The sequence below is a fragment of the Tiliqua scincoides genome, chromosome 2 (genome assembly GCF_035046505.1).
Source record: "Tiliqua scincoides isolate rTilSci1 chromosome 2, rTilSci1.hap2, whole genome shotgun sequence".
Classification (NCBI taxonomy): domain Eukaryota; kingdom Metazoa; phylum Chordata; class Lepidosauria; order Squamata; family Scincidae; genus Tiliqua; species Tiliqua scincoides.
Window position 1 is genome coordinate 3,450,230 of NC_089822.1, and position 18,161 is coordinate 3,468,390.

Genomic DNA, 18,161 nt, shown 5'->3' on the forward strand with positions numbered 1-18,161 from the left:
AAAAAAATGATGAAGATTTTTCCATCATTACATCTCTGTCTTGAAGTAAGAAAGCAAAACGATGAATTTCTGCTTAAAGTCCGTCAGCTCAGCCAGAAAAAAGTGATAATCTAGGGGAGGCAAAATTTGTAGATTGTTTATAGTACTTAAGAATGTTCACTTAATTTTATTTATATTTACTGGTTCCGTAATCCTTATAACAACACTGTACAGTAGGAAGGTGCTATCTCCAGACTGCAGGTAATAGCCAATCTTCTGTCATGATACTACCTTGTTGTCACTGTCTTTATCATACCGTTTTCATTCTTTTGCAGAATTTGATTTTTCCCAAGGAGGAAAAGTTCAGAAAGCAGTGTTACGTGTTTTTATTTCAAGGGCACATTTTTATAAATTATAATTTGCAATCGCTTTAAAAGTATACTAGTCACTTTAAAAGATATTTATTTATTTATTTATTTATTTATATCCCGCCTTTCTGTTCCAGTAAAGGGCACTCAAGGTGGCTTACAAAAGAAATCATATAAAAACATAAAATATGTAAATATGTATAAAAATAAAACATTTAAAAAACAATAAAACACAACAAAACTTAGAATTAAAATAAATAATTTTTAAAAAAAACAACAAAAAATCCACTCACTCTATTAATGGTGGCTGCACTCCCACACCCCAACTCCCTCGAGATGTCAAACACATTACCCTTCGGCACGGTTGACCCATAAACCACAAAACCTCAACCACACACTCTACTCGGCATTCAGTCACTCTCACTTCACCATTAAATTATTACTGCATGCAATACCCGCTTTCACTGAACTCTCTTGCACCCTGTCCTCCTCTCAGAGGTTTCCACCTTCTCCCCTGTTCCTCTCTCACCATGACAGAGGACACCAGCTTCTCCTTTAGTTCCTTAACCAGAGACCAAAGGTTAACACTCCTGAATCACAACCAAAACTCACTCACATGACAACTCCACAAGTACCCACTCACAATCCTGCATTGAGTCTCATACAAACCCTAATGCTGACACAAGTGGTATAATGACATAAGAGTGCAACCCTAACCAACTTTCCGGCACTGACATAACTGTGCCCATATGTCAAGCACTGCAGTGGGGAGGCAGTCAAAGGGGCCTCCTCAAGGTAAGGGCATGTTTGTTACCTTACCTTGGGGCTGCATTGTGGCTAGGCCAGTGCGGGAAAATTGGTTGGGATTGTGCCCTAAGTGGTATAATGTCAGCAGATGTAGCCGCAGTTATTACCCATGAATCCTCCCAGTCTAGCCCAACCACATAAGAACATAAGAACATAAGAACAGCCCCACTGGATCAGGCCATAGGCCCATCTAGTCCAGCTTCCTGTATCTCACAGCGGCCCACCAAATGCCCCAGGGAGCACACCAGATAACAAGAGACCTCATCCTGGTGCTCTCCCCTACATCTGGCATTCTGACTTAACCCATTCCTAAAATCAGGAGGTTGCGCATACACATCATGGCTTGTACCCCATAATGAATTTTTCCTCCAGAAACTCGTCCAATCCCCTTTTAAAGGCGTCTAGGCTAGACGCCAGCACCACATCCTGTGGCAAGGAGTTCCACAGACCGACCACGCGCTGAGTAAAGAAATATTTTCTTTTGTCTGTCCTAACCCGCCCAACACTCAATTTTAGTGGATGTCCCCTGGTTCTGGTATTATGTGAGAGTGTAAAGAGCTTCTCCCTATCCACTCTGTCCATCCCCTGCATAATTTTGTATGTCTCAATCATGTCCCCCCTCAAGCATCTCTTTTCTAGGCTGAAGAGGCCCAAACGCCGTAGCCTTTCCTCATAAGGAAGGTGCCCCAGCCCCATAATCATCTTAGTCGCTCTCTTTTGCACCTTTTCCATTTCCACTATGTCTTTTTTGAGATGCGGCGACCAGAACTGGACACAATACTCCAGGTGTGGCCTTACCATAGATTTGTACAACGGCATTATAATACTAACCGTTTTGTTCTCAATACCCTTCCTAATGATCCCAAGCATAGAATTGGCCTTCTTTACTGCCGCCGCACATTGGGTCGACACTTTCATCCACCACCACCCCAAGATCTCTCTCCTGATCTGTCACAGACAGCTCAGAACCCACAACCACATAGCGACCACTATGGGGCAGCGTGCCACAGCGCATTGGGTGAAAATGGATGTTCTAAGCAATCAAGAAGTACATATTGTGAGGTGTGATAAATCAACAGTCTGCCTTGTCCAACTTCCTCAAATCAAAGCAGAAGCAGTTATTCTCCTCTCCCCTCCATCAGTTATTGCAATCTAGACAACATGTGCCATATCACCATATGCTGGAACAATTCCAAATCCCATTCACACAACCCTGAAATTCTCTAGAAACATCACTTTGTGATTAGTTCACTATGGGCGCAATCCTAACCCGCGCTGGAGCAGGCAAGAGAGCAGCGGCTCAGCGTGGGTAAGGGCTGAGCGCCCCTATGGGTCTCCTCGGACCTGTGCCAGCTCCAGAGGTGGCGCAAGTCCAAGGAGAGTGGAGCGGCTTGAAGCTGCTTCGCTTGCCCCGGGGACGGGGGTTGGGATTTGGCATAACCGCTGGGTCCCAGCCCTGCCCCTGGCTCCCCACGTGCCTGCCCCCGGGCCCACCCTCCCCCCGCCCAGTTACACCCCTCCCCGCCCCCTCCCCATGCCCCCGCCTACCTTTGTTGCTTATGTTGGCAACGTGGGAGCCGCAGTGGAGGCTTCTGCCTCGGAATGTGCCGATGCAGCCCACACCTAAGGAGGTGCAGACGTGCTTTACGGCACGTTTGCAACCCTCCAGGGCCACCTATACCAGCATAACTGCCGGTTAGGATTGTGCCCTAAGTAATTTAAGGTTGTCAGATGTGGTTGTGACTCTGGAGTGGGGCTGAAAGTGTTCTAATGGGATCTGAAATGTGCTTCCTCTTTCCTTCCATGCAAGAGGATAACTAAAAACTTGTTCATATACTGAACAAGACTGGTGTGTGTGTGGGTGTGTGTGTGTGAGGGATCCAGACCTGAGACAAAAAGACAAGCAGGCCTCCACAACACATCAGGAATTGCTCCCTGATTGGCTGATTGACATTCTAAAGGGACAGGCTAAAGCCAGGGCCTTTGATCAATCTTTAATTGTGGCCTCCTTCTGGCTGAAACTGGCAGATACCCGGCGATCAAAGTCATGCACTTAAATATTTCATTTTTATATATATTTTAAAAATCCACCACCGCCCAAACTAAAATCATAATAGCAATCTGGCAATTCCCAGGACAGAGTTATTGCCAATTAATCACATAACCCCTGAGAAAGCCAACGAGTTCCGTTAAGTTTTGCTCCTTCTAAAACTGCCCTCTGGGTGCCATGATAATCAGCAGCTCCACCCCCCCACCCCCCCACACACAGACTTGCTCCCAAAGACTTCTGAGTTGTATTTCTGGTGTTTGAAATAGGCTGCCATAGGGAGGGAGGGGGCAGTCTCTACTGGAGTGGGCCACCCGATGTGTGTGCCTTGAGTGGAGAAGGAGCTAACCCGTTCCTGTCTCCATCTGTGAAATGGAAGTAGATACAAGAGGAAAGGAACCCTCTCATTTGTGTGAACAGCGGAACACTAGAGACGAAGGCTCCTGGTGTTGATTCCACTGAGATCTATGCTTTGGCTCTATAAAGGCATTTTTAAAAAGGACAGAACTGAGCTATTTTATTTTAAATTCAAGGACTATCATCTGAATGTTCTCCAGTAATGATCGTGGAAAGGTAACTGCAAAGGTGTGATGCCACTAAGAGGAGACAGAAGTGACAGGTGTTTGGTAAAAGAGGTGCCGCCGCACACATAGCCCCACCAAATCACCAGACTACCATCTAAACAGGAAGCAATTGCAGTGCTGTTCCACTTGAGGAAGAAAGATAATCACAAACACCTCCAGGGCGAAACCAAATAAATTTGGGGAAAGGTTGGATAACATCAATCCATGACTGATGTCAGCAAGATGGCTGGCACAGAACCAAGGAGAAGCAGAGGTATGGATAGGATGCAGTGCATGCTCCGCTGGCATGACTGCATTGGCTGGGAGGGGCCTGGAGAGGATTTGGCTGTTACTTTGGGACAGGCGTGCTCAGGATTGTTCTGCAACAAGGACTGAGGGCTCAAACTTATCCAGCTTTCCAGTGCTAATGCAGCCGTGCCAAGGGGGATGCAATTCATCCTGCAGAAAGGGGACAGGAAGGGAATGTTCATTCCTTGACCTCTGCGCTGCATTGAGGCTGCATCGGCAGTGGGAAGTTGGATAGGATTGAGCCCTAAAAAATGGAATCCAAGGTGGAGATGTGCAGATAAAAACATGGAGTTGCACAGATTCAGTTGCTGCCAATCACATCTAAACTGCTTTTTTTGGCTAGTGCTTCCAAGGCAGCATACTCTCTCTCTCTCTCTCTCTCTCTCTCTCTCTCTCTCTCTCCCCCCCCCCCTCACTCAACTCACTCACTCAGTCTGCTGTGTGAGGCAACCATCTCAATCAGGCTCATGGATGGGACAGCCCTGAAGATGAGGTTGTTGATGATGTACAAGTACATAGACTTAAGAAAACATCCAACAAAAGAACGCAATCACTATTCCTCCCAACCATCCTCAGGCAGGAAAAAGCTTTTCCTCTGATTTTAAGCTAAGAAGAAGGAACCAGAGAAATCACACCAAGCCCAAACTGTCTGCATTCTCTCAGATCATGCCAATTAACAAGGTAGATAGATGCACAGGAAGGAGATCACAATTTTTTTTAAATAAAAGAAAAAAAGCCCACCACTTCAAATCCCTTTTGCGTGCCTGATTGTTTTCCTTTGGCATTTACAGTGTACAGAGGCTCCTTACTCCTGCTGTTAGAGTTGTAATCTTACCCAGAGATGGGTTCTGTGGCCGCCTTGTTCATGCCTCCCTTGTGCAATGTAGACCTCCATGCCTTACACGAGCCAATGACTTGTATGAGTTATACTGCTATTATGTTATAAGTAGGACTGATGGATGGCAGGAGGCTGCTATAGATCCTGTTCATGGCACTCGGGTTCCATTTTCCCCCCCTGTAGTATATTGTGAGGGTTTTTAATTTTTTTTTTTTAATGGACAGATGCAACAGAAGGAAAAGAAAGGGGTCCTTGTGTACAGAATATGCCAAAAGGGGCAGCGAAACCAATGAAGGGGCTATAACACATTTCCAGCCAGGGAAAGTTCAAGGGTCTGAGGCTTATACTGTTGTTTATTTTGTTTTTTAAAGGTGAGGAAGAAAGATTACATGATACAGCTGTATAAAATTACACACACTATGGAGAAAATGGACAGAGAGACATTTCTCCTTTCTCTCAACATCAGAATGGGGGCTTGTCCAGACTAAATGGGCCATAGATTCAGGACAGAAAAGCTCTTGCCTCCACTCCATGATTGTAGCCTCCGGTTTTCTTTGTACCAGGAATTAAAAATACAGGGGAGCAAAATCCCACATGAAACCCCCCCCCCATTAAGAACATAAGAACAGCCCCACTGGATCAGGCCATAGGCCCATCTAGTCCAGCTTCCTGTATCTCACAGCGGCCCACCAAATGCCCCAGGGAGCACACCAGATAACAAGAGACCTCATCCTGGTGCCCTCCCTTGCATTGGCATTCTGATGTAGCCCTAAAATGGACATTTCTCCTAAAATTGCACTTGTATGACACCCTTCTTGCACTTAGAAAACTAATCTGTCAGAAAGAAGAGTTCAAGTACATGCAGGGGGCTTTTTTAGCTCCTGGGATGGCACCAAATGCTGAAGCCTGGAGCATTGCTGTCTGTGCATGAAGCTGAATAGGGTTTGAAATGTCTTTATATCATTCTGGAGCTGTGGAACGCCAGCTGAGGTAGACACTCAGGGGTCTTTAGGGGCCTGTTGACACAATATTTGGATGTTGTTTTTAATTATTCTGGATTGTTCTGGATTAATTTTGTCTGTTGACTTTTTCTTTTTCTTTCATTGGGTACCTACACATGTTTAAAGAGCATGTTAATGGAATTTTAATTTTAATTAATATACTTGTTTGTTCAAAAAGAAAAGTCAAGTTATCATTTGATTTTGCAGGAAAGGAGCAGGAGCGAGACACCTGAGGGGTGGTGCAGCAACTCCTCACTCATGGTCCAGGGGACAATCTCTGGGCATCTGCTGTAGCCCACCTTGCTGAGGTCTGGATAGCTGCCTGGAATCTGAACCAACCGAAGGCTCCATAGAAGCAGATCAGGAGGGTCGAGCTGGCTTGCCCCTCCTTTTCATCAAATTACGCTTTTTCACAGTGATACCGTCTTCTGCCTCGTCATACAACTTGCTACAACCATGAACTAGAACCATGAACCAGCAATAATCAGAAATGGGAAATGTCTACGGTAAAGGTTCTGGGATAGATGGTTTCTCTGGGTGAGAAGTTTCATCTGTGTGATCAGAGCAGCATCACTCCTGGGAAAATGCAATAAATTGCAAGGGAATCGTCTGTGACATAGCTGGGAAAAACCATTTCCATTAGAAGATCTGAATGGGGATCTCTCAGCAATGGTGATGACTGTGAAGGCACCAGTGTTAGAGGCCCAGCTGTCCCCCAAATGTCCAGGTTCTGATGGTTTGGTCAGCAGCATTTTGAGAGGATATCTGGAGTGAGATTTTAATTTTGCTGTGTTGTGTTTCTGATGCATGTGCTGGAATCCCTAGCATGTATGCACTGCTGAAACAGAGATGCCTGCATTGGCTCGGTCATGTTGTGAGAATGGATGATGGCTGGATCCCAAAGGATCTCCTCTATGGAGAACTCGTGCAAGGAAAGCGCCCTACAGGTAGACCACAGCTGTGATACAAGGACATCTGCAAGAAGGATCTGAAGGCCTTAGGAGTGGACCTCAACAGGTGGGAAACCCTGGCCTCTGAGCGGCCCGCTTGGAGGCAGGCTGTGCAGCATGGCCTCTCCCAGTTTGAAGAGACACTTGGCCAACAGTCTGAGGCTAAGAGGCAAAGAAGGAAGGCCCATAGCCAGAGAGACAGACCAGGGACAGACTGCACTTGCTCCCAGTGTGGAAGGGATTGTCACTCCTGAATTGGCCTTTTCAGCCACACTAGATGCTGTTCCAGAACCACCTTTCAGAGCGCGATACCATAGTCTTTCGAGACTGAAGGTTGCCAACAACCAACAACTTTATGTGCCCTTCATTGTTGCTTTATGCAAGGCTGCAAACCAGTTTGAGTTCTTGTTCGCAGAAGGAAGGTGGGAGATAAATTCAAAGCATGAATCAGATAAATATGAGATGTGCATCACTGCGATGGTGTCTCCCAGAGAATGCAGTTAGAAAGCTACATTTCCAGAGCCTGCTCTCTCTTCTTGCCTTGTAGCCTCCATAATTCTTTCCTATAGTCAAAGAACACTGTATCTTTAATGGGTAATTTCCCTCTGGAAATGTGTTGCTACCCTGGCATGAAAAGGGAGAAGCCATTGGTTGAAGAGATATGGGATCTTATGGCTCAGGGATATATTCAATACTGTTTCTGTTCGACATAACTAAACGTTTGGGAAAGGAGGGCGCGTGGGAATGAATGGCTATAAAATCCTCTCCTGTCACATCTGATTTAGTAAATGAAGTTGGATGGCCTCACAGAAAGCAAAACAAGTTAAAGGAACCAGTGCCTTTAATTCATTCCCATGCCAGTGTGGTGTGGCAAAGATATTAACAATCAAAGGGAGCGCATTGAAGGTCTCCAGCTTCCCCATCCATCTTCGCCATGCCGGCTGAAATGGAAATCCACAGACAGCTGTTATAAGGAGTCTAAATTTCCCGACTTGGGCCAAGCGCACTCGTCTTGCTCACAGAAAAGCAAACTCAGCACTGAGAGGCATCTCCAGTCAACAACTGCTCTTAAAAATATGCATCTGTGCTACGGATGCTTTCAGTCCTTGTTCCCCTCACAACATCTCCGCCTGGTAGGACGTGGTCATTGCCATTTTGCAAATGCAGAACTCACAGTGCGACACCAGGCAGCTTGGCAAACAAAGCGATTACGCCACAATATTTTTTAAAGAGGAAAGGAAGAGTCTTGCTGGATTGGATAGGCAGTCCATCTAGTCTGTCATCTGGCTTTCGCAGCCTCTAGGAAGCCAAAAGCAGGGAGCGCAGGAAACATGCCATAGTTTTTCTTCAGTAAATGGTATTCCGTGACACACTGAATGGAGGGCTCCATCCTTGCATTGATCGAATCCCCTTCTAAAGGCCATTTAACCCACATGTGGTGAGCTCAAATTCCATACATTATTTCTGCATTGTGGAGAGAAATACTTTTTATTGCCCATCTGCCCTCACGTAGCTAGGCTAGATATTTTGTAGCTTTAAAAGGGAAAAAAGTACCAGTTGATAAAAACATCTCTACTTGATAAACTTACCAAAGGCAGCCAGGTAAGTGGCTATTTACAAGCCTGGGGTAATGACTTTCAAAGTGAGTTTATGGGGAGAGGTCAGATTTGAACTCTGAACTTACTTGACAACATTCTTTCTCAGACTAGTTTCTCAGGTATCATCCACACCTACAGCTTTTAGATGTTGACCAGAATGCACCGATCACTCTTGACAGGCTTAAAGCTTAATTGTAGAACTCATACTTTGCATGGAGAAAGTTCCAGGTTCAGTCTTTGGTCCCATTTTAAGATTTCAAGTCACTGCTGGAAGCAAAATAGTAGACGGGCAGCCCAATCCTAACTTGCTCATGAACACGCAAGCTGAGTGGCACAGGTTAGGAGGTGGCCAGAGGGCAATTTTGGTTAAGAGGATATTTTTCCCCTTACCCCAAGTAACGCCCCTGTCACCCCTATGGGGCTGCTTGGATCTGCGCCAAGTAGATCTTGACCTGTTTGAAGGAATACAAAAGGTGATACAGGACAACCCCCCTCCCACTGTCACCCATTTTATTCTTGGAACAATTTCATTAGGTAGGTTTGTTGAACAGAGAGCAAATGCCCCTCCGTCCTTGGTGATCTTTATTACAGGTTAGGGCAGTGATTTTCCAACTTGTGGCACACTGACAAGGCACTAAAATTGTCAAGGCACACCATCAGGTTTTTGACAATTAACAAGGCACACTATGCTGCCATTGGGGGGCTCACACCTCCCACTGGCCCTACTAAGAAATGACCTTCCCCCAAATTCCTGTGGCACACCTTTGGACCAATTGCGGCCCACCAATGTACCATGGCACAGTGGTTGAAGATGACTGGGTTGGGGATTGGAACCTGCTTCCCCAGTCTGAGCCTGATACTATACACACTACACCATGTTGGTCTTTCAGGTCTAGGGTGGAGTGGGGAGGAGGGTACGGCTCTGTGTGCGAGAATCCTCAGCTCCTGCCAGGGTTCTTGGAACGGGGGAAGCCATGACAGCTAAAGGGGTCTACTGTTGGTATGAGTGTGTCATGCAGAGACTTCTTGAACAAAACAGTAGGAGCAGTTGCAGTTTCTCCAGAGGATTTGTGACTCTTTGCTTTCCTGGAAGCTTAACATGTTCCAGTTTTCAGCCTGGTGTGTGTGCCTGAGAGGAGGAGGAAGATGTGGCATAATGGCAGGGCGGTCGCGGAGGGAGCCTCGTTTTGAAGTGGGATGTCGAGTAGTCTCTCTTGCTGATTAGCCTCATTTAAAAAGAAAGAAAGGGGGGGAACCCACCCTCCCTGCCTGGTAAATGAGTTAAAGGAGGCTATTCTAATCTCTTTTATTGCATTCCTGAGATGCTTGACTTAGCTTCATTGCCATTGCAGGATGATGTGTACCCTGTGAGTGTATAAAAATATATGAACTCCCAGGACAATATAGCTCAATCTGCTCTGCTATTACCCATCATGCTTGTCTGAGCACACCACAGCTATTAGGTCTGTCTGAGAAGCAGCTGAGACCACAGATGGATCTCCCACAAACAGGGAACGGAGATGCAGTGGAAAGGGGGCAGCCTGGTGTGGGAGGCAGACGGGACAGGAGGGGCCACTGAATTTTAGTCTAACGTAAAATTTGCAGATAAATGTAGAGGCTCCTTCCTGGATGAAACATCAGGTGAATTTCAAGGGAAGCAACATCTAACAGAAGAGCAAAATGACTTGGGTGGAGGGCGTTCTGCTGTCATCCTGAAATTTCACCAAAAACAACAGTTTAAGGCGAAACTTCTGCTTAGGAGGAAGCCTTGTTTCCTGTCTCAGAGGACTTATCCAGCAAACCATTTGCAGCACAAGAGAACATGAATCCATTTCTAGGAAATGGCCATTACTCACAGCTAGTGCGTACACAAAAAGTTCCAGGTTCAATCCCTGCTTTTATTCTGGGTAGAGCAGAGAAAAATTCCTGTCTAAATCGCTAAAGAGCTACTGCCAGTCAGTGTTGACAAGACTTCTCTAGATGGATCAATGGTCTGATTCAGCATAAAGGTTTTTCTATGATGTCTTGAGTCAGCAGTTGTGGAATAGGGCATGGGCCCCTTTAAACCTGAGCAGTTTTCCTTGAGACGTGAGCTTGAGACTCCCACCTTACCAAAAGACTACTTGATTTGCAGCCCATTGCTTAAGCAACAATCCAGGCTCTCTTGGATTCTTGTTTCCTGGTTTGTTTTTTGTCCAGTTGGACTTGGAACATGCCCTGTGGTGAGTTGATTGTGGTCCTGACCCTAACCCTGAACACATGCTGTACTTGGCCAACACACCCCTGCAAGTTCCAACCAAGAGCAAGGTAAGATTCTTGGTTGGCTGAACTTCTCCAGGACATTCAACAGAAGCAAACTGAATGAAAATGTGATAATATAAGCAATAGTATTCTACCTATGGTGGAGGTTCTGCACAAACCTAAGTTGATATTTTACTACATGATCCCTGGTTGGTTGGAACCAAACAGCAAAAAATGTTGAGTTAAGTTATGATGTTGAAACAGCAGTTACCTTGCACATACCTGATCTTGTCTGATCTCAGAAGCTAAGCAGGGTCAGGCCTGGTTAGTACTTGGATGGGAGACCGCCTGGGAATACCAGGCGCTGTAGGCTTATACCATAGTCTTTCAAAACTGAAGGTTGCCAACCAGAAGATCAGAGAGCCAATGGTTGCAAGCAAGCATGAAGGAGACTGTGAAAGTGTGGAAGGCAGAGGTTTTTTTTTCCCCCCACACAAACTTTTTCACACTCGAATGCCCATGCAAAGGACAACTTGCACATTGAAAACTGAGCGTCACAAAAATTTGGCACTTATATCCTCTGATATTTGACAAATTGAAACAGATACAAAGGAGACACATATAGGAGAACACTGCATGACTGTGGGGTAACAAACTTAACAAGCTGCTTTGATGTTCCACTAAAGCATTTTTGATGTATTTATTTTCAAAGAAATATAATAAATTGTGGGACAATAAAATCTGGAGCATGATGTATAACTCCACAGTATTCTCCATGATTCAATGTTTCTATCACAAAGTTACACACACACACACACACACACACACACACACACACACCAACAGTAAAGTACAGTATGGAGACCACAACAGAAATGCAGGCTACCTAACCAGTGCCAACTTTGCTAAACACACATTTTTTCTTTTGGCCACTAGGTGGCAACAAACAAAAACCATTCAAAACTTTACAGGAGTGTTTCAGATTCATTGCTATGGGTGGAAACATGCATTTTAAAATGCTACATAGAAGTTAGTATTCCATGACACTTTGCTGGGAGAAAAAAGATCCTGTGGGCAGGATATTCTTCTTTCCCAATATCATAGATCTTCAATTCCTCCCTTAGATTTTTTTCTCACATGTGTAAAAAAAGAAAAAGAAAATCACAGATTCCTGAACCAGCAGGAGGTATTAGCTCAGATTTGGCCCGTAATGTCAACAGAAAGACTTGCATCAGGTGGTAGTTGCATGGGGGGGGGGGAAGAGTTGAACTGATGAGTGGTGTTCTGTACCCCACATCTGCCTGTTCTGCGCCACAGCCTGCTACTCACTGAGCTGTTTCAGTCAGTTCTCTGGTCTCCACTTGCTATAAATGAGCAGGAAGTGGATCAGGGCAGTGGTAGCCTACCCCATCATCCAGCAGCGCTGGAGAAAGAAAGCAAGAAAGCATGAAAGAAAGCCAGAAAGCCTTCTCCTGCTGCTGCCACCACTTTGAGGTGAATGTGGCCAAGTGGATGAAGAGGCCGGGGGAGCTTCCCCCCCCCCTGAAAACTCACAAACTCTGCAGGTCATAATTTGATGGCATCATCTCCCATCACTTCAGCTTCTCTGTGAGAATGACAAGAAGAAGATGGATTTATCAAATATGTGAAGATGTGTTTACAACCCTGTTTTGCATGAGCACCTGAGCAATGGCCACAAGAACACTTCCTTCCCACATCGAATACTCCAACAAGCAGAAGAGATATTTGGGAAAATATCTAGAACTTCCCATTTCTTTAAGGAAATGGAATCATCTTCCCAACTCCATTAATTTCTTAAGGAGTACATGAGCTTATTCAACCAACGTTGATCTCTGATGTTGAAAAACGCTGGACTTAAGTATACAGACATTCAACTTACAGGTGAAATTTGATCTTGGAATTTGCTGCTCTGGAAGGGCACGCAGGGTGATTTTTGGAGGAAATTTATTTGCTACACCTTATGGCTTTACCTACAAATCAAAGCTCAGAAAGAAGAATGCCAAAGTTTCGGCATTACGGTAATACAATGTTATGGCAATACAGTAGCAGCTGTTACATGATGAACCAATTTCTGGAAGAGATTCTGGAGGCCCATTTGTAGGAATCTGGTCAAGGGCCCAATTCTATACTTCCCCCTCCTCCCCACTGATGCAGCTGTGCCAAAAAGGTCCACTGTGTAACCAGCAAAGGGGGGGGGGGGAGGAATCAGGAAGCTTGGGAGGGAAAAGGAGAATTATTTCCCCTTACCCCTCCATAAGCTTACAGCTCACCAATGGGTCTCCTTGAACCTGTGTCCGCTCTTATCTGGTGCAAGTCCAAGGAAATGAAAGGGCTGGGGAGCTTCTGGACAGAGGGAATAGGTTCCATTGCTTACCACTGCCACTAGATCTACCCCCTCCCACTTCCTCCCTGCTCCCTGTCCCTCCCCGCCCAGTTTCACCCTCACTCCCCACCGCTGCCTTACCAAGTCTAGTGGGTTTGGCAGGCTCTGGTGGCAGAGTTGTGGCACTGCTGCAACTTGCAACAGTGCACGCAAATTGGCCCCAAAGGAGCGCCGCACACTCCATTGGCAACCATTTTTTTGACAGCAGCCCTCATTTCTGCTGTTGTAACAAACCTCACATAAGAACATAAGAACAGCCCTGCTGGATCAGGCCATAGGCCCATCTAGTCCAGCTTCCTGTATCTCACAGCGGCCCACCAAATGCCCCAGGGAGCACCCCAGATAACAAGAGACCTCATCCTGGTGCCCTCCCTTGCATCTGGCATTCTGACATAGCCCATTTCTAAAATCAGGAGGTTGCACATACACATCATGGCTTGTAACCCATAATGGATTTTTCCTCCAGAAACTTGTCCAATCCCATGTCAGCCCAATCCTCAGTAGGATTGGACTTTTAATCTTACACGAGTGGCCATGGTGGAGCAATGCGGAGTTATGCACATTTGAAAATTTGGATGTAGCTGACAGCCATCACCAGACCAATTAGCCAAGATAGCTAAACAGAATCTCATCTATTATGTTGTATGGAGGACAGATTCCAGAAGCTGGTGCTGGTGAACTCCTTAAGGAGTCTGGTTTAGCTTTGGTGGTACTTTGTATAGTCCGTCATGTAATGCAGCCCTGGCTAGAGGAAACTGCTGCTTCCAAATTTGCTGAATATTACTAATCCAATTCACCTTAAGAGAGTAAATTCACACCAAAGCTCTCAGATTTGATTCTCTTCCCAGATATATTAAAAAACCCAAAAATTTGATTGGTCTTTCTTTGGTTTTCAATATGTTTCCTCCAAATATATTTATTGATTAAGCAGCCTTCTGGGGGGGGGGGAGAGGAAACTTCAGGCACTTTTATTTAACTGACCTCATAAAACCCGAGCAAAATTGCGGCCTCGGCGATTCCTCCTGAATGATTTTTCCATTGCATTTCACATCTTATCGGGGATTTGGTTGGGCGCAAAGCTTTTTCCTGCAGGTCAGTTCAATCTGATGCTCAGAGTTGCCTTTCTTGCCATTGATTGGGTTGTCAGCTTGGGTCTCGTATGCTTGTAACTACAGTCCTGTAATCTGAGAGTTGGTTGAGACCTCAGGGTCAAGTTGTTGTCCGATTTCCTTGCACCTAACACATCTGAGAGATGCCTACCCAACTGTTCTTCATAGATGCTGAAAAAGAGTATTGTGACATGCAGTCTCCACACCTAGTACTCACTGAAACCTGCCACTGGTCAAGCCCTCCATGGGTGCCAGAGAAGTAATTATTTTTCAAACTAAAGAAGACCTAAGTTAGAAAGAGCATGAACCCCTGTGTTTGCAGCTGTCTGTTCTTTGCCTTGGCCCTTTGCAAACATTCATTTTCATTTGACCCTTCATGAAAAGTCAGTACTTGCAAAGGCTTGACCCTCTGCGTGCACATTCGAGGCTTTGTAAGAAATCTACTCGATGGTTTGCAAGGACTTGACATTCATTTGGAACATGCACAAAAACTTGACAATTTGGGGTTGAACACTAGGGTTGAACATATGTGCACCCTCATTGCCCACACTGATTGTGAATTCAGAATATTCTGATGCATGTGATTTTTGCAGGTGATGCCACAGCACCTCTGACATGGTAACATCATGAATACTCATCAGCAAAATGGCACCAGTCATCGCAGCCAATCAGAATAAATGGCAGTGTGGGCAGTGAAAGTGTCACTTGGCATGCAGAAGGCTCTGGGTTCAATCCCTGGCATCTCCAGGTAGGGCTGGGAAGAACTCCAACTTTAAATTGTCAATATAGACAATGATGAGTGGTACCAAACCCTGGAAAGCTTCTGCCAGTCAGCACAGAAAATACTGATGGATGGACGAGGCAACTTCAGAACTCTCAGGACGACACAGGTGCAAACCTTTTTAGACCCAATGGAACATAGTGAGCCACTTATCCTTTCTCCACTTTGCTGTCCTGAAGACATCTTTCCATTCAAGCCCGCACCCCACATTTCCATATCCCTGATGGCTCCATTGGAAATTGATCTTGCTCTAAATGGAAGTCACCTTTCTCTTTTATGCATTTGTAAAAATTTCATATCTCTAGTTGACTGATTATGCATTTGATCTGTTACATTATGTCTCCACGCACCCTACCAAACGGCTTCCTGCAAGACTCCTAAGATTTCTATGGGGAATGCTTTGCAATCGAAACCTGTTGTTTAATGGGATTTCCACCTGCGTTTGGCATATTTCCTAGCATTTCACCACTCATATTATAATTTATAGCGTAATGTATTTTTTTTATACCACGCTATAACATAAAATATTGCCAGTTTGTCCTTAGCTCTCAAGGAGAGAATCTAAGGTGTTTTTTTTTTCTTTTCCTTTTTTTGTTCCTGAAGAAGAAAAGATTAAAAAAGAAGAACAATTCTAGGAAAATAAGGGGCTAGTGAAGGTCTTTACAGTCAAATACTATCCAAAACAGACAATCTATCTGATGGATTAAAAAAAGTCATTGAATACTAAACAAATCAATTAAAAGAATAAGAAAATTTCCCCCCCAGTTCTGCACTGGTCCCCCACCCCTTCAGAGCCATTCTGGGAAGTGGCTCTGAATGGGAGTGGGAGAGGCCCTTTGAATGCTGTGGTGAGGCTCCCTGCAAAACTCAATGCTTTGAACCCCCTCTAGCTACACTACTACAGCATTTTCTTCATTTCGAAAGGGATGACATTTGGACCACTTTTTTTGTGGTTGGAGGTGCAGTTTCCAGCTAAAGATGGTTACAACTGCCGAGTTCCACTTCCCTGGTTTAGACAAAGGGCAGAATAATTTTATTCCACAGTGCCAAAAGTCTGGAGTGGATCGTGGAAGCTGGAATGGCTCCTGTGACTCACTTTGATAAGGGCTGAGTTAAAACATCGGAGACGGGACTCTGGTTCAGCGTACAGGCTTTGGATGCAAGAGGCCTCTGCTTCTGTTCATCTTACCCCCCCCCCCCATAGAAATTGGGAATGACTCATTTGAAACACTTGAGAACTGTTGCTGTTCTTTGCAAAAAAATACCATGTGAGATCATAGAGACTGACTCAGTAGAAGGCAGCTGTGTAAGTTCTCAGGAAGGCATTTTAGGCTCATATATATAGTTTTTTTGGGGGGGGGAGATTGTGGTGAGTAGGTTACTGTATTTTGACATCACCTGATTCACAGTGATGGCAGCGATGCTCTTTTTCCCCTCGCATAGTCCCCCTCCCTGACAAGCAACATGGTGACATCATGTAGTGGGGTTCTGGGTAAACAAGGTGGCCAAAATTGGTGGCAGTCATTTTTCCCCAGAAGCATCTGCAGAAAGATGTATGACATTGTGTTGCCTAAGGAGGAAGTGGGAGGAAATTCTACCTGCCTAGAGTGCCACTGTTGTAGCTGATGATCTTGTTCCCAATATTGCCCTCCCTGCAATACTGCCAAAATGCAATAGGTCTGATCACAGAGCCCCAACTGGGGAAAAAAGGGCTAAGGGGGAGCGCAAGGTAGAGGGTTCATTCCCTCCATTCACCCTTCCATTCACCAGGGTGCATTTTAAATTCCTGGCTCACTTGCTACTTTAGGGAGATCCAACCGCAGGCCTGATCCTGCACATGGATCTCCTCTTGTCACCTCTCATTTGGCACCCCGCCTCTACTCCAGCCCTGACGTGTACCACTAGAGACTTATCTTCAGTCACTTCCTACAGACAGACTTTGGCACTTCTTGGTGCAGTGAAAATTCCCTATATATATATATTACACCCTCCAGCTGTAATAATCTCTGCCACTTGTGCCGGATTTATTCTCTGCAGTCGTTGGATTACCCATATAATCAGCTTGGAGCAAAGAAAATAGAAGCAAACAGATCCCCCGCTCCCCAGGGTCTTGCATTTCGCTCCTCTGTTGCCAGTCAGCAACCTCCTGGCCCACTCGTCCCTCTCTCATCTCCAGCCTCCTGCAAACCCTCTTCCCGCCCCCCCACCCCACTGAACTCCACTGTGCGCCCCGCCTGTCATTCTCCTGGACCGTACAGAGCGGCTGCTGTGCCATTTCCTGCGCCTTCTTTGCCACGGGCTGTGATTTTTAGCTCAAGAAATTTTTGACCCTTTCCTTCCCACCAATTTCACTCTCAGGGAAAGATGGGCTGGTCCTTGTACCTGCCGGCAAAGCAGCCATTGCGCCAGTTGTACGCCAGCAGAGCCTCAGCCTTCCCGGGCTACAAGCTTGCAGATAATATTTCCAACAGCTCAGAGCAGCAACAGCATTCTGAGAGTTTTGTTGTCCAGATGGAGAGAGGGGAGCATCAGCTTATTTGAATGCTGAAATGCAAAAGCAGGTTGATGCCCATCTGAGCCCCAAATGCATAATTCTTTTTGTACTGTTTTGCCTTTGAACAAGATGGGGGCCTCCAGCTGTGCCGAGGTGCACTTTCATGGTGCCAGCAATGGCTGCTCCTTCCTTTTAAGAGTGCAATTATTTTAAAAAAGCAGCACGCAGGCAAAATTAGACCAGCCAAATTCACAGAGGACAGGCCCACCACTGGCGACTAGTCCTCATGGCAGCCTCAGGAAGGTAGGGCGGGTGCCTCAAATCCCGGCTTATGGCCTTCCCAGAAGCATCAGACTGGCTGCTATGGAAAGCAGGAAGTTGGACTAGATGGTCTGGGCCAGCCGTGTGCATTTCACATGACAGTCTCTCCAAGTGGCATAAGTTAGGATGGTACCAGCAGCTACAAAAGCAGCTTGGCTGCCAGCAAATCCTGTCATTCACAGTTCCAGCTTATCTCTTCTCTCACTGGTTTTTGGGGTTATCTATCAGCAGCCTTTCCCTTGGTGGGCCCTTCTGGGGATATTGCTGTCTTGCACTAGAGGGGTAAATAAAACATCAGTGTTCACATGAACACTGAGCTATGCATCTGGTGAACTCGTGAGATTCAAACAA

The 18,161-nt window shown here is 45.7% G+C and overlaps 1 protein-coding gene and 1 pseudogene across 31 annotated transcripts in view; one reads left to right on the forward strand and one right to left on the reverse strand.

The window, feature by feature from the left end:
- The window catches only part of CELF4 (CUGBP Elav-like family member 4), a 697,876-nt gene that overhangs the window by 173,736 nt on the left and 505,979 nt on the right, over positions 1-18,161 (reverse strand). For 8 of the 31 annotated variants that reach the window (XM_066616576.1, XM_066616561.1, XM_066616570.1 and 5 more), the window contains exon 5: positions 17,616-17,626. The exons of the other annotated variants lie outside the window; for them this stretch is intronic. In XM_066616576.1, coding sequence (XP_066472673.1) covers positions 17,616-17,626 — 11 coding nt within the window. The remainder of the gene's footprint in view (positions 1-17,615; positions 17,627-18,161) is intronic. 31 annotated transcript variants of the gene reach the window in all.
- On the forward strand, positions 10,958-11,074 carry LOC136642550 (5S ribosomal RNA; annotated as a pseudogene).